Genomic DNA, 21562 nt, shown 5'->3' with positions numbered 1-21562 from the left:
AGTTAATACAGATGGTCCTTTCCCTTAAGTCAGCTGAGCGCACAGTGGGAAAATGATCAATACTCTGTCCCAGGGAGAGGGCTTTTTTAGAAGTGCTGTGTCATTTCTGTATATCATTAATTGGCCAAGTGCCATTACAGGCTGGGTTTAATTCACTATCACGTCACTGTGATCCCAGAGCTGTTAAGCACCAAAACAATGGTTTTGAAGCTATTAAAATTGCATTGTAAGGTTAAATTTCAGTTATAGAAATCTTATGGCTCCAGATTCAAAAAATAAATTCTCCATTAATTCAGGTTGCACAGTACAAAAGGACCACTGATTTAAGCCACAGCATCTGGTGAAAATGTACCCATGTATTCAAGAATTAAGTTAACTCGGTACAAATAAAATAATCATTGGATTTGCCTTTTAACACCCTTGAAAAAAATGTTTTCACTGGAATTGTGAGTCAGCTTATCGCCCCCCCAATAAAATCTGATTGAAATCTTAGATATATCTGATTATAGTGTTGGCCAGAGCATTTATTATGCAATAATGAAAACCAGTCTCATAGACAGGTGTTCTCTTAGAATTTAGCCTATAATCCCAAATTTTATTGGTCGTTAATAATTAATGAACAGAATGATCTTCCAAGTCTTGTCAGTTTCCTGTGAGGCACCAGGGAATAAATACATGGTATGAAATGCGCAGTGGGTCAGGGACAGAGTCAGGGTTAGATGGCCTGTGACAGGCAGAAGAGTTTCTAACCTTTGACTTTGTTATTGGGCTTGACTGCAGCATCCATAAACCGTATTGCCTTTGCCCTTGTGAGCCTTGGGCTGCCCTGGAGAAGTATGGTACCTGAAACCTTTTTTTTATGTTTCTCTTTGAAGGATCCCAACCAGCTGATCCGCGCCAGTGCGCTGCGTGTGCTCTCCAGCATCAGGGTCACCATCATCGTGCCCATCATGATGCTGGCCATCAAAGAGGCGGCGTCGGACATGTCCCCTTACGTGCGCAAGACAGCCGCTCATGCCATCCCCAAACTCTACAGGTACCAGGCTGTGGGGATCAGTATGGATCAGCACTGTACATGACGATAGTAATAGTGTTAGTTTGGGGATCTGCAGCTGTCAAACATGTTAAAACATACATATTGCATGAACAACGTGAGCTATGCAATGAAGGCATTGGTAGTTTGGCAACTGGCTGTGTTACAATATATAGTCATGGACCAGAACCACTGGCTTGCTTAATTTGCTTCTCATCTTAGTGAGATCAGCCTGAAATCAGTATAACTTTGTGGAGTTTAGCTCAAGGTAAGAGCAATGCAGCACATCTTCTCCTCCTAATTACTGTGTTTGATTCTTTTAATTAGTCTGGATCCGGACCAGAAGGACCAGTTGATCGAGGTTATTGAAAAGCTTTTGGCTGACAAAACCACGGTAAGACAATATTGTGATCATCCATTTATTTGTCAGGTGCTTATATCCAGAGCATCTTACAGAGGTTACAGTTATGTAACATGCCAGTGTTGGTACCCATTTACACAACTAGGGCCAATGGAGAAATCAGGGTAAGTTGACTTCACAGGTGTTGAACAGTGTTCCCACCTGGGATTTAAGCACATGCCCCTGCAGTCTTGAGCCCTAACCACTTCTCTGACACACAACTGCCAGGACAGCAGTGTAAATTAGAATTCCATGGTGGTTTGTGTCATTAAAAGTTTCCACATCTGAGTTTACGTTAAAAGCATTCCAGGAAATTATTGTTTGATATGGATGTCGTTTTCACAAAGTATCCAGAGCAATTTGGCCTCTGGGTATTGTTCCCAGTTTATATAAAGGGAATTATTTTACATAACATCATTAGTTTTCTGTTGTAATTTTATGAGGCAAATTAGGCAAAGCAATCTGCAGTCTACCTTCTTGTTTATATACCACATGTATCCATTAGAGCTTTTATTGTTGGTATGTGGGTCGTATATCAATTTTGCTAATTCTATTTTGTGTAGAGAAAAAAGGAGGTAAATCTCAAAATTTTTAAGTCAAAGCACATTTTTGTCTTTATCTATTCTGTCTGTGATGTACCTCATGATTATTACTTCAGCTCAGAGCCTCGGGCATTTAATTACAAGAGAACAAAAAGAACACAGAAACGGTTATGCATCTCTGCAATGATACACAAGAAGATTGATGCTGCCTGGTATAGAGTCATTTGATGTCAGAGTGGTTTCATTTCACTACAACTTAAATCGATCCATAATTGTAGGGCATCATGTATAGATCAAAGGAGGCCTGTCATCCCGTAGTGCTTTGAGGTGCAGGCTGTGTTTGCTGAACAGCTGTCCCTCCCTGCCTCCCTGTGTCCAGCTGGTGGCAGGCAGCGTGGTGATGGCGTTTGAGGAGGTCTGTCCCGAGCGCATCGACCTGATTCACAAGAACTACAGAAAGCTGTGCAACCTGCTGATCGACGTGGAGGAGTGGGGCCAGGTCGTCATCATCAACATGCTCACCCGTTACGCCCGGACGCAGTTCCTCAACCCCAACCAAAATGTGAGTGCTCCTCTCGGCGACGTCCTCCTCCTGAAACACAGGAGGGTGCCACACCCTCCATCATCGACGAGGCCTTCGAAACGTCAACAACGTCCCACCTAAGCCTCACCCCACCCACTGCCATCCCTTTCAAGTTAAAATATTGTCCGCTCACCTCCATCCAGTCTTCCTGAGATAACGCTCAGCCCTTAAAAAGTGTCCATGTCTGGGGCCCCTGTATATTTGCCACAGTTTCACACTCATCACGGCCCTGACTAGCTCTGTTGGTAGAGCATGAGACTCATAATCTGAGGGTAGTAGGTTCGTGTCCCACATCGGGCACCAAGTCCTCCATGTTGGAGGTTGGGCCCGAGGCTAACAACCCTGTCCCATAAAAAACTATGTTACAGTAACATTGCCAGTAGGCATAACAGGCAGCAATCAATCCATCATCACACTCATAGGTGCAGAACACGATAGAAGTGGAAAGCCTGCAAAGGGCGTGGCAGTGTTCTAGCTGTTAGAATAATCAAAACTCCCCCTCATGGTTTTTGTCGCGCCGCAGCCTGTTGGAGATACTAATACCGTGATGTCATGTGGTCTGACCGCTGTGTGTGCCGCAGGAGTCTCTCCTGGAGGAGAGCGCGGAGAAGGCCTTCTACGGCTCCGATGAGGACGAGGGCAAGGACGAGAAGGCCGAGGCAGCTGCCCTGCCCAGGAGGAAGCCATACGTGATGGACCCCGACCACCGGCTCCTCCTGCGCAACACCAAGCCGTTGCTGCAGAGCCGCAACGCTGCGGTCAGTGCCGGCTGCAGGGTGGCTGTCATCGCAAAGAGGGCCAGAGCCTGAGTGAGAGGGAGGGAGGGTTCATCGCGGCCCGGAGTGACCGAGGAAGAGGGAGGGGGCAGAGTGCTGTGGGACAGCCTTGGATGGAGAGAACGCGGGAAGCTGGAAGTCATGACTTTGTTTGTTAGGAGATCTGTGAATTCTCTTCCTGGGTCGCCACGTATAACGGGGAACGGTGGTGGTGTGTCTGTGTGCAGGGGATCCTTGTAAAGGCATGCTTCGTCTCTGTGCAGGTAGTCATGGCTGTGGCACAGCTCTACTTCCATCTGGCCCCCAAGGCTGAGGTGGGCGTCATTGCGAAGGCCTTGGTGCGCCTCATGAGGAGTCACAGGTAGGGCTGCTTTTCCTTACATCACCCCACACTTACACATTATAATAAGAAAACTGTATTCTATACTATGCATCCGAACTATACAATTTCTCTCTTCTTCTTCTTCTTCTTCTTCTTCTTCTTCTTCTTCTTCTTCTTCTTCTTCTTCTTCTTCTTCTTCTTTTTCCTATTCTTATTCCTATTCCTATTCCTATTCCTATTCCTATTCTTATTCTTATTCCTATTATGTCTGGTATAAAATCAAGTTGAAGATCCTTTTTTACATTATTTGTCTTCCTGGGATGCATAGACTTTTCGAAAAGAGTTTTCAATTTGCCCAGCTATGGTCACCCATCCATTGCAGGTCCCAGTTTTTTCAATTCTTTCATCTGCAGACACCACATGACTTTGGCCTTCTCGCTGCCTGTAGAAAGCCCGATGTTAATGGGGCATCAGTTTCTGCCACGTAAATGTCACCATGAAATGACAGTGCCCTGTGGTCATGGAGGAACCTATGGTTGTGTCAGCTGCCTTTGATGTCTTTTGTAACTAAAACAGTTTGTGTGAAATGGAGTGAGACGACTTTCAAAGGATACTCTCTCTGAGATTAAACAAACAGCCAGTGGAGTCATTTAAAAAGCCAACTGTTTTTATCTTGGTAGCTTTAACAATGACACTAAAGTATTTCACCACCCCTGATTAAAGTATTTTGTCAGCATAGACAGGGAAGAATTTAAGTTAAGTGTATCCCTTAAACTTCTGTTAAAAATGAGAGCTGGTTAGGCCATGTTTTAGTTTTTTAACATGTACTACTTTATCTCTCGATAGCCATCCATGTAACAAAAAAGACCTACACTATATTGTATATTGTATACTGTATGTTATTATGTTATTCTGAAGTACCTACAGACGTGGTTAATGATTAAAAGCCTTCTCTTTTATATTATGACAACTAAAAAAATAAAATGAGCTTAATTGTGCTTTGCTAATAAGCTGTAAAAACAGGACAAAAATAAAATACCTTCTTCCATTTTTAAAAGCTATAAACAACTACTGTATATTAAATGGCTTTTTTATTCTAGGAAATGTAAAGTGCTGTTTCTTTAAAATACTAAGATTTTCAACTTTCCTAAGCTTTTCTGCACAATTAAAGTGAAATTTCATTGTGGTGAATGTAAAATATTCTAAAAAGTTGATTAGACTTTGTGTCTAAAATCAACTAAAACTTATTGTAAAAATCTGACTCACAGACCAGTCTTCTGTATTTCTCTCTGCAGTGAAGTCCAGTATGTTGTATTGCAGAATGTGGCAACAATGTCTATCAAACGCAGGGTGAGTTTTTAAATAAATGTTTCCTTTTTATAATTGTATTGTTTTTTGCATTTTCCCTCTGCTAGAGAAAGAACAAAAAGTTAATTATATTTAGTTAATTATAAAAATAATTATATTTAGTAGACTTGTTGTAGAATTTTGTAGTCTTACTTACAGTATATGTCTGGTGTTCCTACAGTACATCTCACTTGTCAATTGAAAAACTATTGACTGAGAACATAAATAACTCTACTTTTCTTAGGCTTTAAATGTAAAGGTCCTTACATTTAACTTTTACTTTTTTCATGTTTATGAAATGTAATCATTAATATTTAGACATCATTCAAAAATACCAAAAACAAATAGAAGGGCACATTGCTGAGCATTTTCCTAGCTGTTAATATAAAAAGGGCCTTGGATGGTGAAATGAGTTCAAGGCTATATTTGTATGTCCTATTTCAGGGAATGTTTGAACCTTACCTAAAGAGCTTCTACATCCGATCTACAGACCCCACCCAGATCAAAGTCCTAAAGGTGTGTTGTGGTCATCCCTAAGTTTTGAACCCAAAGATTTACACGTTCTTCCATGTGTGTACAAATAAGTGTTTGAATCACTAATCATTTGAATGTGAGTGATGTGAATGTGATGTGTGTCACTAAGAAACAGTCGTCTAACTGAAATGAGAGTTGGGTGCAGGTTTGTTCTGATTAACATTGCTTTTATTTCGTTTGCAGTTAGAGGTTTTGACCAATTTGGCAAATGAGACCAACATATCTACCATTTTGAGGGAATTTCAGGTAACGTAATCTAAATTTCTACCAGAAACAAGGTCAAGTTTGATTGCTTTTAACTGGTGAGCATGTATTAATGCACTAATCTGGTTCTGTGATCCCTTATAGGAAATCTTCTAAAATTTCTTCTGTAGGTCATGGATTACTCAAGTAGTGCACATGTAGCTTTATTTACTGTAGGAACATGTGCAATATGATTTTGTATTTTGTACATATCAGACCTACATCAAAAGCATGGACAAGGACTTTGTAGCTGCCACAATCCAAGCCATTGGTCGCTGTGCCACCAATATTGGAGAGGTGAGAGACACCTGTCTGAATGGCCTGGTCCAGCTGCTGTCCAACCGTGATGGTGAGTGTGCGCCCATCCAGGGCTCAGCTCTCCCAGTGAACCTGCATGCAGCTTCTGAAGGAGAGGACGTTGTAGTTCCGGGTCTTAGAAGTTTTCTTTGTGCCCTTTGACAGTGACCACAGTAAAACCCCATGCAGAGATGACAACAGTGAACCCTGTGTACTTAGAGTGCAAACACGAGAATGTAAAACAGAAAAGGAGACAAGTCAAGAGCACAAAGGAGATTCTGATCACAATCCTTTTAAATTGCAATTCCTTCTTGAAGAAAACAGATTAGATTTGAAAATCTAGTCATGTAATCCAACTCAGCTGTACATGTCTTTTGTATCATAGAGTAACGATTCACTGGGATTTTATTTATTTTTTTTATATTTCAGCTTACTGAAGATATCCCTTCAGGGTAAATTCAGCATTGAATCTAAAATCTTGGTTTTTGTGCTGTACCTCTCTTTATGACTTGTTCCCAGTTCTAACCAGTTCCGACACCCACAGCTCTGCATTAGCTGCCATTTCTTTTGCTGTGCCCTGAAGTACCGCGTGTGACCTGTATTCCAGAGCTTGTCGTGGCCGAGTCAGTCGTCGTGATAAAGAAGCTGTTACAGATGCAGCCGGCGCAGCACAGCGACATCATCAAGCACATGGCGAAACTCACCGACAACATCCAGGTGCTTTTCTTGCCCTCTGTGTGACTGCAGGGCCGAGGAAGCTAATGAAATTGACCAGTCATCTTACCTGCCTTTAAGTTTACGGTACCATGTGATTAAAACTAAATCTGACCACATTGGTAAAAACCCTCCTTGATATCATGCCCGATAATATTACACTTCCTGGAATTAAATGAAAATTAATTGCACAGAACATTAGATCGATCATCAGTAGACTGTTGCTTTCAAGAGACTGACTTTTACCACAGTGATGAGTCAGTCAGTTACGATTAGAATCAGTAGTCTTGTTATCAATCCAATGCACTGTGACAATGACATCCAGTTTCTGTCCTTCCTGTGGGCAGGTTCCCATGGCCCGAGCCAGTATTCTGTGGCTGATTGGTGAGTACTGTGAACATGTCCCCAAAATAGCTCCTGACGTGCTGAGGAAGATGGCAAAGTCCTTCACCAGTGAAGAGGATATTGTCAAACTGCAGATTATCAACCTGGCAGCCAAACTGTACCTGACCAACTCCAAACAGGTACCAAAGTAAAGCTACAATGATTTCTTCCATTCTGAGAACAGTTGTATTGTTCTCTCAGAATGCTTTGTAAATTTGCATGTGTGTGAGACATTTTTATTCTTTTTGCCAAAATCTAGTAGGAAGAAACATCCTGTCATAAGCCTGTAGTTGCCATACTTTTGGTCCTTTGTTCCTTTCCTGTATGCAGTAGTTTGGTGGGATTAAAAGATGCCATATCATTATACCATGTAAATTCCCCTCCCAAATGTATCCAAACAGACAGCATACCTGCACAGCTAGTGAATGTTTGTTTCATAGACCTTTATAACAAAAGAACCAAACACCTGAAGGAAAATGAATCTGATTTTTTATATCTAATAGTCTTTAATCCCTTAACTGAGATGTAATGCTTAATGACCTTTTGGAGCCCTTGTAGTTTTGTATCTTCTTCATCTTAGTTGCTTCCGATCTGTTATCAGTAACATCCACTTAAAAATATGCTACATTAAATTTGGGGAAGTCAATTCCAGAAGCAGTCGTGTTTATTGATTCATTGCAATTGAATAATGTTGGTCTTCCTGGGAAGCTACAGTATAGTGCTGCTGACATTCTGTCATTTTATTGTGCTCAGAATAATGTGCATTCTCTTTCCTGTTGCAATGGAGTGTTAAAGCTTGGTGCATGACTAGGCTACGATGGAAACCAATGCTAATTAAAAAGGCTGCAGTCAAAGAACATTTAAGAGTCTGGAAGAACAAACACAGCAAAGTGCAATAATTTTATCTCTTTGTGTTTGTACAGCAAACAGAGATTTTTGGTCATTTCTCTGCTGCTGTGATCATTATCATTCATTTTTCATCATCTGGGCAGTTAGTTGCTAAAAAAACATCATTTATCATCAATAGTCTTAACAGAAAAAAACAAAAAAGTTTATACTGCCTTGAACAGCATCAGTTATTAATTATCTTAATCTCAAAGGAGCAGAGTTTCTAGCTTGTGAATCCTGATGCTTTATTAAAGATGCCGATTCCCTCTCTGTTTAGGACTTACTGCCTTTGAAAACCCTTGTCATAACAGGACACTGTCCAGGGTGCTGAAACACTCTAAGTCAATCTATAATACACAACAGAGAACCAAACAGGGTTTTAAGATTATAGGCTGATCTTTTTTTATAGAAAAACTGTGGCGTGACCTACTTGGGGTATTCTGAGACAGAGTGAAGTATCTGTGTCATTGTTACATCAACAATAATTTAGGCCCTTTTAGGGGTTGTCATTACCAGGGGCATTAATGCTGTGGCACAAAAGTAATGGAGCTTGTCCCTTCAGAAACAGCCTTCTTTATCTTTGGCTGAATTTAAGATTCAGGTCAATTCACAGCATGTTAAAAACCAGGATTTTAAAACCAAAGTATAAAACCTAATACAAAATTATTTTTTGTTCTTCATGACTCACTGTCTCCCTCCAGTTAATAGTCTGCTCCCTCTCTGACCCTCTGACCCATCAGACCAAACTGCTCACCCAGTATGTCCTCAACCTGGCAAAGTATGACCAGAACTATGACATCAGAGACCGGGCTCGCTTCATCCGCCAGCTGATTGTCCCCACTGATAAGAGCGGTGCACTCAGCAAACATGCCAAGAAGCTGTTCCTCGCCCTCAAGCCCGCCCCAGTCCTGGAATCTCCCTTCAAAGGTACCAGAGGCCAGAGGCAGACATTACTGTGCGCTGAGAGAGAAGAGAGGCCAGATCGTTCCATATCGATTTCCATGCAAATGACACTGTTGAGGCTGCTACTATTTCTCAGATCTGACGACAGTTTCTGTCATTGGATAAAGACCCATGATAGCAAAAAAATGTATTCTAAATTTGTCTTAACTGGGCATTTCTGTCCCAAAAATGCATGTTTTATGATTGTTAATCAATCTTAATTTAAACTCATTTTGATTTATGTCTGTATGTTATCTTTACCTTACTCACCCAGGGAATGAGACAATATTAATAGGTGCCACCCTGTGTGCTCGTCTGCTTTGCGTTTGCATGGTCAATGTTCTCTTTGTGCTGAACGAGGAACTGCTCTGTGTTGCAGACCGGGACCACTTCCAGCTTGGCTCTCTCTCCCACTTGCTCAATGCCAAGGCTGTGGGCTACCAGGAGCTGCCTGAGTGGCCAGAAGCGGCCCCCGACCCTTCAGTGCGCAACGTGGAGGTGAAGGAGGCTGTGCGTGCAGTGGAATCAGTACTAGATGGAGATAAGGGGCAAACAGGAGAATCTGTTGGCGATCCTGTAGATGTGCAGTGTTGAAAGAGAGGCAGAGAAAAGGCTCGGCCTGTAAACCATTGTTTTACCATTCATCAGCATAACACCAAGTTCATTGTCATTGCCCTGTCAGTATGCACTGTACTTATTGTGTTACCAGTTCCAGTGGGTCATTTTCCAATCATCCCTCCATTATCCAGCATAGTCATACTGCGGATGACGCGCAGGACATCTGAAAGAGCTTTGGCATCTGCCACATGTAGAGTCAGTAAGTGAAAATGGTCTCTCTCAAGTGAAAGGCCTTTTCTCACCCTGTGAGTATTGAGATGCTCCCCATGTGTGGAATCAAGCAAGATTGATTGGTTGGTTCCTACATCCTTGATCACAACAAAACAGGGTATTGCCACATTTTCATTTAAAAGGGAATCTTTTCAGGATTGTAGTCATTGAATTTGCTTGGCCGTGTTGGAAAAGTATATCCCAGATATTTAGTGATTGAAAACTGGGATCCCAAAGTAAATATAAGACATTTAGCATCACTAAGACAACTGTGATGTGAAAACAATTTTATGACATACAGATATATACAGTACCAGATGGAGTCAGTAATTGCATACTTCCTTACAGCTTTTAAGAATGTTGTTATGCTAATGAGAGGTGAGAAAATGTTGAATTTGGGTCCCTGGATATCAAAATAGAACTTAATCCCTGATGATTTGGTTTAAATTTATGCTAAAAGGTTTCGAAAATTTGAACACTGGATGTTCTTGCTTATTCCAGAACATTCGGCTTCACCAAGCCTCTCCCATATAAAACTTCACAGAGGTCACTATGGGAAAGCGCCTTCAGAAACATCCTCTCATCTTATGTGCTTGTAACGTTTATGAAAATGACACAAGGTACAAGCCGGAGAACTCCACCTGAGAGGTTTGTCTGGGTTGCTGTACCTTGTGACATTTCATCACCGGGATCTTGCCGTTAGTCAAATCTGTATTTTTATGTTTTAATTGGAACAGTTTAGTCCATCTTTGAAGGTTGTTACCTCGTCTTGTGCAGATTCCTTCAGGGATGGAGTGGAGTGGCAGAATTCCTTTACAGGATGGAAGTGCTGTTTTTTTTTAATTTCGCCTAAAGCCTCAGCCTTCCTGGTGCCGTAGCTCTGACGGTCTTTCTCTTTGCCCTGGTCTGCAGCTGGAGGAAGTGATTTCTCCGAGCGAGGGGCGGATCGGCTTGCTAGGAGACTGGCGAGAGGTGCTCCTCTGAGTGCGGCCTGCTGTGCAGTGTGTTTCTCTGTCTCTGCTCCTGTTGCCACACAGTGCTTGGGTAGCCACTGCCTTCCTGCTGTATTGAAAGTGGAGGCACAAGCAAGGTTATACAAACACAAATACTGAAGACAGGAAGAGCCCGAGCCAGAAGGCACCAAGGAATAAGCAAATACTCGCACCCTCATATGAAATGCAGTCTTAGGGAGCTCACGTCTGACATGCTGGCATAGCAACCAGCTATAATTGGAGCTGACAGACTTAAGAGCAGACTTGTGGAGGAGCAAGAGTGATCTTTTTAGAAAACAACAATAACAAAATCAATTTAGGATTCACTAATTGATAATGATGCTGTATTATCCAGTGGCAGGTTTCACGTTTTTCTGTCAATTGTTTGGAGTTGTGCCAGTTGTATACAGGGCTTTGAGCTCTTATCTTTGGGTTTAGTTGTTTGACACAAACCCTGTAGCTCCTGGTGGGTGTTTGTCCATCTCATAGGTCCCTGTGTGCACAGTTGAGAACAAGTATTGGCACAACCTGTTCTTTTAGTTTCAATCCCCAGCATAATTTACATCATGGTAATATTATAACCAAACAGGAAAAACTATATATAAGTATATACTGTATGCTTTATAAATAGAAACTCCCCTTAGCACCTCAACTTGGCTCAATTATATTAGTTCCAAGAGCTGCTCATAAGTCCAAAAGAACGATAATATCAAAGTGATTATCCAGGATTAGCTGAATTCAAGGAAGAGAATGCTATTAAGTATTTATAGATTTTTCTAGATTGACAGAAAAACCTTAAGATTTTTCTAGCCAAAATACTGTTTTTACCTTATCTGTGAAATCTTTAAAAGGCTTGAATTTCAGCTGGCTCAGTTTTCTCTTATCTTTCTCAGGGATCTTATTTGGCATGACTAGTGCCTATAGAGTTTCGGTTAGTGGAGGGTTCAGAATGAAAAGGGTGTGAGTGACGATGTCTTCACGTGGAAAGATCCCCTCTTTGCCATGTGGAGCCAGTGTCCAACAATGGAGCACATTCTGTTACTCTGTGTTCTGTTCCAGCTGAACAAATATGGAAAAAAATAATTGGCCATCTTGAAATTGCAAGATTATATCCTTGCTAGAAATGAATATTTCAGTGAGTGTTTGAGGCAATTGTTTTAAATCAGTTGTCAAAATAGTGTGTATACACACCAGACCATATTCCTCACACCTTACTATCATAAATAATTTTGTGACTGTTGGCTCTGGCTAGCAGGTGGTCTGTGTCTGAGGGAGCCTGGTTTGTATTTTTACTACATTCTTCAGAGTGGATCTGCTGAAGAATGTAACTCAAGTCCCTCTCTCAGCTTCAAGTATCCCAGTGAAAGTCATCTCACCCTCATGTCATTCTTTTCTTTCCCATTCATCTGGGAATACTCCTGCATGCTGGGGACATGTCTTTACCATGCGAGCCAGTTAGTGACAAAGTGCTGTACCTTTAGCACTACGACACAGCTACAGTATGTTGGAAACGGATGTAATCATCTTACTCTACAAAGGCCATTAGGGACGTCTGGGTATCTTTTACACCGTATCTTTTTCTGCTGTGAAAGAAAGTGCTGTGCCTTCCTTCTTTTCAGCTAAGGAAATTTAATTGCTGCAGATTTTCTATAAGAGTTCATGGTCTTTTTAATTAACAACTCATGTAAGCTACAGTGTCTTGCATATTGGTCTCTATACTTATATACAGATGTTAAAAAAGAGGAAAAGGTTGTGTCTAGTGGTATTTTCTTTGTTATACATTTAGTTTGAGTCTGACTTAATTATGAAAAAACAGAATCTGAAAACAAGTAAGAAAACATTAAATACATTTCAAGAGAGCCATTGCTTTACTAAATGGTACCTGCTGAAAAAATACATAACTTGGTCGTGCATACTTCATCTTTTAATTGCCTCCAGGCGCTCCTTCATGCCTGCCTTTCCCAGTTTATGTTAGTGATTGAAACTGTGACGCAGCTGTTGCTGCACAATGGAGAAGGGATGAAAAACTCAATTTGCAACAGAGGACCTCAGCAGTCCTGCTTCAGAACCAAGGAAGAACCATTTGCATGTTTAAATCCTCTCCTGGTAGGGTTAAGTATCTTATGGTTTCTGAAAGTCTGTTTCAGACTTGATGTTTTCTTCTCTGATATTTTTACCTTCAGTTTTTTCTGCAAAGTGCCCATCACAACAGCACGATAATTGAAAGTGAAACCTGTTGAGGAAATTAAAAGTACTAACTAAGGTGATGCACGCATGACCAATGTATCTTCCAACTGTTTCTGTCAACTTGCCCTCTGGTCCCTCGATATGACTGTGCCTACTTTATCCCTGCAGGTTCCTGAATGGACCAAGTGTAGCAGTCGTGAGAAGAGAAAGGAGAAGGTGGAGAAGCCGTTCTACTCTGATTCTGAAGGGGAATCTGGGCCAACTGAGTCCGCAGACAGTGGTAACATGTCCTGTGTTGTGTCAAAATGACAGAGCGCTGCTGTTTCCCAGAAGGACAGTAGTACAGTGTATTGGCTAAAGCCTCACAAGGCTTTCCTGCTGTGAGCTGTGAGAGATACTCTCCTCATGTCCACCCCAGCACCCACTGTGCAGAGCAGCTCAGCTGCCTTTTTGTGTGTGCCTGGCTGTGTGGAGTGCATTGTGGTGATTACAGTTGGCCGGTGTGACGGGTGAAAAAGTAAGTCAATGGACAGTTCAAAAGTCTCTTGAGGATTTTTAGTCATTTGGGGCACCTTAGTGGAACAAAACTGCTTTGTTTTTGGTAAAGAAATTAAGAAAAATGTTTTATCAAATCACACAGTTGAAGCCAGTTTCTGTGAATGGAACATGAATGCCCAGGCTAGAATGTTTTCATAGCTAATTAAGGAACAGCTATGAGGAAAGATTCTTATGGATCAGTTTTGTCAACAGTCATTTTAAATTTGGAAATGCTACATTCATTTACTAATATACTTATATCTCGTTACTCTATAATGCCCAGGGAGCTCACTGGAATTGTATATATTGTGTAAATGCTTTCTCCTTCGTTCTTATAATGTCTGCTTACAAATCTCACTGCTATACAGAGTCTGAAATGGGCAGCGAGTCGGAGACTGGCAGCGAAGAGAGAGGCACTGGATCAGAGAGTGAGGAGAGCGAAGAGGAATCTGGATCGGAGAAGGAAAAGAAAAAGAAGAAAACCGAGAAAAGCAGGACCAAGAAAATCGTACGGGAGAGCGCGGAGAGGTGTGGTTTTATCGCTCATTATCTGTCCTGATGTATATCCATCTCTGATAGGAAAAAAGCCCTGAAATGGTCTATGGGTGTCATAAAAATGTGTAATTTCACAGCTCTTTGAGGGATTTCTTGCTGGATTCCCTGTTTGAGATGGTTTAACTTGTTTGAAGGCCATCCTTTATCAAAATTTAATTTGAAGCATTCACATTGATTGAACTTCCCTTTTCAGCCTTATTAAACGTATATCATCTATGTGAAAAGAAAATTATGTAGCTGTTAAAGTGTTAAAAACATGCAGACCTTAATAGACATAAGTATCCCTTTGAATTTTCCATCCATCCTTTTTCTAACGGCCTTATCTAGTACTGGGTTGTGGGAAAGCTGGAGCCTATCCCAGCAAGCAACATGTACAAGGCAGGGTACACCCTGGATGGGACATCAGTCCATTGCAGGGCACACACAGACACACACACAGTCAACTGTTCCAGAAATCAATTAACCTACAGATATGTCTTTGGACAGCGGGAGGAAGCTGGTGCACCTGGAGCAAACCTACATGAACACAGGGAGAACATGTAAACTCCAGACAGACAGCACCTCGGGTCAGGAATTGAAACCAGGGCCCCAGCCCTTTGAGGCAGCAATGCTAGACACTGCGTCCATTTTAACAATTGTTATAAAAATGTTATACAGTGTACCTATCAAAAAGTTTAGTGCAATTTCTGATTTATGTTTAGATCTCTCTAATATAGCCTGTAGACATTTATTGAAAAACTAGCTGCGTTTCCTTTCTGACTGCTACCTGCTAGCTGTCTAACAGTGCATGGCAAACCAGAGAATTGTATTGGAAATCTCACAAGCAGGAATAAACCTGTCGTGGTTACGGTGCCTGGGTATGTTTTGTACGAACCGATTTGTGTCCTGATGCAGCGAGGAGAGCACAGGGGAGGAGAGGAAGAGTGAGAAGAAGAAGAAGAAAGAGGCTCGGGAGAGTTCCGAATCTTCATCTGAAGAAGAGGAGGACAGCACATCCGAAAGCAGCACCTCCGAGTCAGAATCTGAAGAGGAATCTGAGTCTGATACAGAGACAAAGAAGAAGAAAAAGGTGAGGAGCTCACGACACAAAGAAACCGTTGAAAACAGACAACTCAGAAAGTGAAAAGTATCATGTAGGAAAATGATTCTGTGTGTGTGTGGTGCGCTTCTCTTCCAGGTCTCCAGCTCCAAACCAGTTCCAAAAGAGCCCAGAAAGGAAAAACAAGAAATATCTCTTCTTGACCTGGATGACTGTAAGTCAATTAATTCCTTCATTATTCAGTATATAGATAATATGATTAGCATCACAATGAATAAATCAAAGCTGTATCATGGTAGGGTAAGAGTAATGAAAAGCAGAGCTGCCTGAAAGATATTTTTGAAAAAGTTAACCCTTATCCTGGAAAGTGTTTTTGTAGAATATAGCCGAAATTTAAAATTTGCAAGTTTATTAGGAGACATCCTGAACCCTTGCTTTCTGAATGACCCTTCAGTGTAAACTTTTAAAACATGAATGCCCTATTTCAAATACATACTGTAGCTACATTGGTTCTGCTTGGATGCTGTTGACTGTTCCAGTAATATTCTCTTTACTCTTTCTTTTGTCTGGTGTATAAGTTGCTCCCTCGCCTTCGCCTCAGGTTACCCCTGTCAACAACATTGTGTCCAATAGCCTGGTCACTGACTTGGAAGGGCTGTCTTTGACAGACACAGCTCTGTCCCCAACGGTGAGTGATACCTAATGATGTCCTGGAAACTAAGATTGATGAAGAAAATATCATTTTGCCTGAGGAAGAGAGGGAAGAAGGGAAGAGATCATTACAGTACAGTACATCATTAGTAGACGCTAATGTTCCTACCTCATTATGACTCTTATAGCAGGTTAGATTTGGTACATGTTTGCATTTCATTTGTATTGCATGCAGACAGTAGGTGCCATCTACCATCCTAAGAGTTTCAATCTCAGTTGTGCTTCATTTGATTTCCTGTTTTATTTTGTTCAAACCAGGTTACTGCATTAGGTTTCTGCCATGTAATTCCATGATCTAGCCTAATCTGAGGCTGCAACATGCTTTGCCTCCCACAGACAATCAGCCCCACCTTCAGCTCGGTGAAAACCCATGAGCTGCTGCACCGCATCACCGGAGAGGGTCTGTCGGTGGAGTACTGCTTCAGCCGGCAGCCTTTCAGTCCCGACGCCCACATGGTTGCCGTCCAGATCCAGTTCACCAACAACACGGACTCGGAGGCCAAAAACATCCGCGTCCAAGAGCCCAAACTGCTCTCTGGGATGAGGATCAAGGAGTTTCCAGAGATAGGTCAGTCATGGTAATGAACCTGCATCCAAGACCCCTGGATGATGTGAGCTTTTGTCTTGCAGCAAAACTATTGACTTGATTCACATATTACAGAAGATAATTAAGACATGTTCAGTTTTTCTAATCACAAAACGTATATCCCCTACAAAAATCTTTAAAACTCAGGCTCCCAGGTGCTTGTCCAACGCTCAGGTTGAGCTCTGTGAGCCAAAGGTTGTGGGTTCGAGCAGAAACGGTTGGGATTACTTGGCCTGGGTTCCCTAAGATCCCAGGATATCAGTGACCCCTTGTGGGCTTTGGGGTTGTTTCTCTAAAACAAGGCACAAAGACACATTCACCGATTTCAGATTAGGTGGGTATGCATTTGGAGATTCTACATTGACAAGAAAAAAGAAAAAAATTCTAGGACTCAGCACTCAACCACACAAGTTGATATCAACAATTACAAATGCTACACTTTTACTTTCTCTTTTACACTGATATTGTAACTTATTTCAAGTAAATTTTCCTGCCTAATATGTAGTGAGGAGAATACACATGCAGTGCAACGTATCCATGTGTGAATTTATTTGTATGATATTGTACCTCAACAACTACATCATAATCAATGGATAATTGATTTTGACATATTTAAATTTAGTATAAGTATATAATATATAAGATACTGTACAGGGCAAGATTTAAGGACTTTTAATAAAAATGCACGAGAAGGTTCTGAAAATGCATACTGTATGTTTGTTTTTTGTGTGATATTGTTTTTGTTACAGAGACTTTGGCTCCAGGAGAGACAGTGACAGTGGTTATGGGAATTGATTTCTGTGATTCTACACAGGCAGCCAACTTCCAACTCTGGTGAGGCCAGAACTCTAATCCGTAGAATTTAAGTATAAAATACAATATTTACTAATATATTTTAGTATGAGATGCTGAACATGCTTTACTGGCTTCATATGAACAATACTTATGTGAGAGATAATCCTCACCTCTCCAAGCAGGTATCCAGAAACTGAGAGCATTGAAAACTGCATATAGATATTGTTGAAAATAAATATTGTGACACAGCCTGTGTAACTGGTATCAGACAGCTCTGCTGGTGCTTTGATTGCATACCCATGATCTTAGAGGCTTCCCTAGTCTTAGAGCAATTGTGGTATGTTGTCTGTGGATAAAATAAAATGTAAACAATAAATCATGTTTGTGTTAGGTATGAGCTCTGTCCTCAGCCTTCACAGAAAAAGAATGCATTGTACAGTACTGATCTCCCTTGACGGGTTCATTATCATTGTCTACAGCGCTTTCATTCATAAGGAGGCAATGATTATATGTACTGAGAAACTGATGTATTCAGCAAACCAGAGAGCTTATTAGGAGAGAATTAGCACAGCTGTTTCGACCCCTGTATTTCTGTGCACTATACAGTATGTTTCTGAACAGAATAAAATAAACATCACTCCCTAAGAGTGATCACCTCCCTTTAGAAACATGCATTTGCCCTGACCTGCAGAAATGCCGTGCAGGGAGGTGGAATAAAGTACATGGTATTTGGTACTGTCCTTGCATGCAAGGTCTTCAGTGAATAAGCTCATTTTCTGCTTCCTTCTCCTTCAGCACTCACACCCGGAAGTTCTTCGTGTCTATCCAGCCACCTGTAGGGGAGCTTATGACTCCAGTCTTCATGAGTGAGAACGAGTTCAAGAGGGAGCAAGGTGAGAGCTGCTGTGCACCTGTCTGTAGGTTAAACTGGAGGTTACCTCTGCAGAAGGGAAATGAGGGATTTTTTTAAGACTCATTTAATTTTGATGAGAGCAGCAAAGGCTGAGCAGCTCAGGGTAACGAAGAAGAGTCCTTCTAAAGGATGTAAAAGCAAACACAAGCAAACAAAACACAGGAGGGAAGGAAACTTTAGAAATCAGTTTACCAGGAAGTCACAGAGGATGGCTACATCATTTTCTTTGTCTTTGTCATTGCTGAACACCGATGTTACCAGCTTGTAGCCTGACCTTGTCAGAGATCAGAAACTAAATAAGGCTGGTCCTGGTCACTACTGGGACAGGAGACTTGTAGGGATATTCAGATTGCTGCTGTAAGTGCTGTTTGTAGACCAGTAGGTGTCACTCTTCCATCTGGGCCTGGGCTTCCACAGGATGGTGACTGTGGATATTGTGCAGTAGGTGAGACATTGTACTGAGGTCCTGCCTACTTGGCTATTAAGGCAATATTCATTAGAATTGAAGTGATTTCCCCTTTAATTCCACTTTGGTCTTGCGCCAAGCCCCCCCTGGTTTTAGATAAGTCATTTCTCATGTCCCCACCCGATCTGCTGTGCAGAAGAATAAATTGGCTGTCACTCATCACTCAGGTGGCCACTGCACATCAGTGGGAGGCGAAGTGGGTTCTACATGTGAAGAACATTGGAGTCTTTCAGGAAAAGCACGAGATAAATACAAGAAATTCTTTAGAAAGTTTAGAGACTACAGGTTTTTATTTCCTCCCAAGGGTGCTCTGCTTGACACCCCTTAACTTGGGCCACATGGAGAGAGAGTGGGGGTCCTACCTGGTCCTACAGTTCCTCCGTTTCTCCAATCTGTCATTCCGCAGCAGAGGAAAATATGTCTAAACCCATCTTGTATTGGATTTTGCTCAATTCATATAATGAAAAAATAAAGGGAGAGCACATAGACCATTAAAAGAAAAGTCTTGACAACAGGGCTAACATTCAGGCTACAATTGCTATGTAAAAATGAGCAGCTAAAGTCAATTTAGATGGTATACTGTAATGTGTACAAATGGTACACATAATCACTCATACAAGGCAAGGCATTACATGAATTAATTATCAAGAGCTGACATACAGTACATCACTGCTTCCACAAATCTGTCTTACAAGGCTGGAACCCAACATATCGTTAAATCCATAAGGTTGCATTCTTTTACAGACATGATTCTTATGGAAAAATGTACAACCAGGTTACACTAAGCCAGATCAAAGTCTTTATCGTCTTACACAAACACTTCCTCCTATCTACAAAATCTACTCCTTTCCACCCTTTATTTTTCTTTTACCTTTTATTTTTTATCTAGAATGTTGCCGTGGAACTAGTCTTTTACATTGCATTTGTGCACATTTGTGTTCCTTCATAAAATGTATTCAGGGAGATAGCTGATAAGTCATCTTCCCTCCACCATCTTTGAGCCCCACAGTAGGAACCACAGATTCTAAATCGTGCTAGATTTTATGTAGGTCATATGTCAGTTTCTATAAAGGTAATATTTGTGTTGCCTGGGAGACCCGAAACTTCAAAGTGGGACTTCAGAGGCCCACAAGATCAAAATATATATTTTTTTAAACATCAATATGCTGTGAAATAATCACCAAAGAAATCACATTGTTAAGTGTTATCTGCTTCTCCTGAGTAAACAATACGTTTGAGCTGTCTTTCAGTTTCTACTTTCGCTCATCTACTGTATATAGAGCTGTTTTGAATTTACCTTTGTTTCCCCTCTTTGCTTTCACCATGGTGGTAACTACAATGTACTTAGAGTATATAATACCAAATACTCTGCAATAGTCTAATATACAGTTTCTGCTATGAAGAGTTTTCATATATTTATGTATTTTGCTTCTTTTTGTGAATAGACTGAAGCCAAAGCCTATGAGGTGCCTGTTCTTTTGCCATTTAATAATTGTATTCTTTAGTTGCTCAGGGTCCTCATCATTGAACGGGCCACACTAGATTCCCCTACGTAATTGTGAAAATATGCATTCACATTTGATTTAGTCGTGACTCGGTCTTAGCAACGTGAGCAGTGTTTTCTGAATCACTCTGAAAGTTGTTGCAGTTAAATATTTGTCATATCCTTCATTCTTTTTCTGTACTCTGTCAACTCCCATAGAGAAGCTATTACGATTCCAAACAGGTAAGTTCTTCTGATAGATTCGTTCTTCTCAGTTGTCTGTGTGTCACTTGTCTCACTTCCCCTCAGAGTTTCCCTAGTGTGCTCAGTGACTTTTAGCTGAACCGGCAGTCTCAGTGCATTGATTTTGTGTATGGTGTGTTTACTGCTCACAGAATGTCAGGTTTATTGACCTGCATCAAAACACTTTGCACAGATCTGTAGATAAAGACCACAATTGTTCAGAAAGCCTCTTAGTCCTGACTGTTCTGAAATGCTACTCACAGATGCTGGATTGCAATTGGCACTACTGTACATTCAAGCTTTAATTAAGAACTGCACATAGATATTTGTTTTCTGTTAAAACTGTTTTTGTCATTGAAGTATGACTTGATCTGTTTGTGTCCAGATGTTCCTGTCTCCAAAGTCAGTCTGTGCTAAAGGAGTAGCAATCAAAGATATTTGTACTGCTTGGGGTCCTGTAATTAGTTAAGCAAGTGTTTAATGTGACCTATTGAATTGGTTGTTCATTAGAAACCTGGAGGTCAAACAGGCCACAGTGATCAATTGTGAGTGCCCACCCTGTGAAAACAGGCTTAACTGATTTTCTGATTTTCGGGTCAGTATCAGTTTTGAAAACATCAGGTTATTACATACAGTATAGGGAAAAGTAGGCCTGGCTATATAAGGAGACACGGGAGTGGGGACAGTTACTTACTGCTCATCCTCTTGGATTTTGAGTGGGTTGCTGCAGCATAGTGGAATTCTTCTTCTTGCATAATTAAAACAGGACAGAAAAAAGCTTTCTAAAGCTTTCTAAAGGCCTCTGGCAATATTGGAATATAATTGATTACAATTTATTTAATAACACAAGAAAGTTCTGTTGATAAGACCATAACAAAAAATGCAAAACATATTTTTAGATTTCCAACTTGTTCCTTATCAGATTATTTCTCAGGAAGGAATGCGACTATGTTTGGATCATTTATCTTCTAGTTAGCTAACAGGAAGTGCCATGGACAAAACCTCTGCTGTTCAAAAGGCTTGTTTGGTTTGAATCCGGTCTGGGCCTCTCGGCAGGTCAGCTAATGGGAATGAACGAGATCACGGAGAAACTGACTCTAGGAGAGAAATGCTGGAGTGACCACGTCATTGTCCAAAGGGTCACCTCTGCTGCCAACCTCAGCCGCGTGCCCTGTGGGTCAGAGAAGGAGTACAGGTGAGCAAGTGTGTAGTGCACACATCC

General features: G+C 41.2%; 1 protein-coding gene across 7 annotated transcripts in view; it reads left to right on the top strand.

Annotated features, from left to right (window-relative positions):
• Positions 1–21562, top strand: part of LOC102696698 (adaptor related protein complex 3 subunit beta 2) — a 52074-nt gene that overhangs the window by 25806 nt on the left and 4706 nt on the right. For 2 of the 7 annotated variants that reach the window (XM_069190769.1, XM_069190766.1), the window contains exons 5-27: positions 876–1036; positions 1361–1427; positions 2355–2537; positions 3140–3316; positions 3598–3695; positions 4952–5006; positions 5448–5519; positions 5721–5783; positions 5997–6129; positions 6685–6794; positions 7139–7315; positions 8804–8990; positions 9385–9503; positions 13181–13292; positions 13918–14077; positions 14999–15173; positions 15282–15357; positions 15722–15831; positions 16191–16422; positions 17190–17274; positions 18031–18128; positions 20317–20340; positions 21397–21535. In XM_069190769.1, coding sequence (XP_069046870.1) covers positions 876–1036; positions 1361–1427; positions 2355–2537; positions 3140–3316; positions 3598–3695; positions 4952–5006; positions 5448–5519; positions 5721–5783; positions 5997–6129; positions 6685–6794; positions 7139–7315; positions 8804–8990; positions 9385–9503; positions 13181–13292; positions 13918–14077; positions 14999–15173; positions 15282–15357; positions 15722–15831; positions 16191–16422; positions 17190–17274; positions 18031–18128; positions 20317–20340; positions 21397–21535 — 2813 coding nt within the window. Of the gene's footprint in view, positions 1–875; positions 1037–1360; positions 1428–2354; positions 2538–3139; positions 3317–3597; positions 3696–4951; positions 5007–5447; positions 5520–5720; positions 5784–5996; positions 6130–6684; positions 6795–7138; positions 7316–8803; positions 8991–9384; positions 9516–13180; positions 13293–13917; positions 14078–14998; positions 15174–15281; positions 15358–15721; positions 15832–16190; positions 16423–17189; positions 17275–18030; positions 18129–20316; positions 20341–21396; positions 21536–21562 lie in introns of all 7 variants that reach the window. The other 5 variants (XM_069190768.1, XM_069190765.1, XM_069190770.1 and 2 more) reach the window with 3 other exon arrangements.

Source organism: Lepisosteus oculatus, chromosome 5, assembly GCF_040954835.1.
Source record: "Lepisosteus oculatus isolate fLepOcu1 chromosome 5, fLepOcu1.hap2, whole genome shotgun sequence".
Lineage (NCBI taxonomy): Eukaryota > Metazoa > Chordata > Actinopteri > Semionotiformes > Lepisosteidae > Lepisosteus > Lepisosteus oculatus.
Note: the sequence above shows the minus strand (reverse complement) of the source record. Positions and strands in the feature narration are given on the sequence as shown.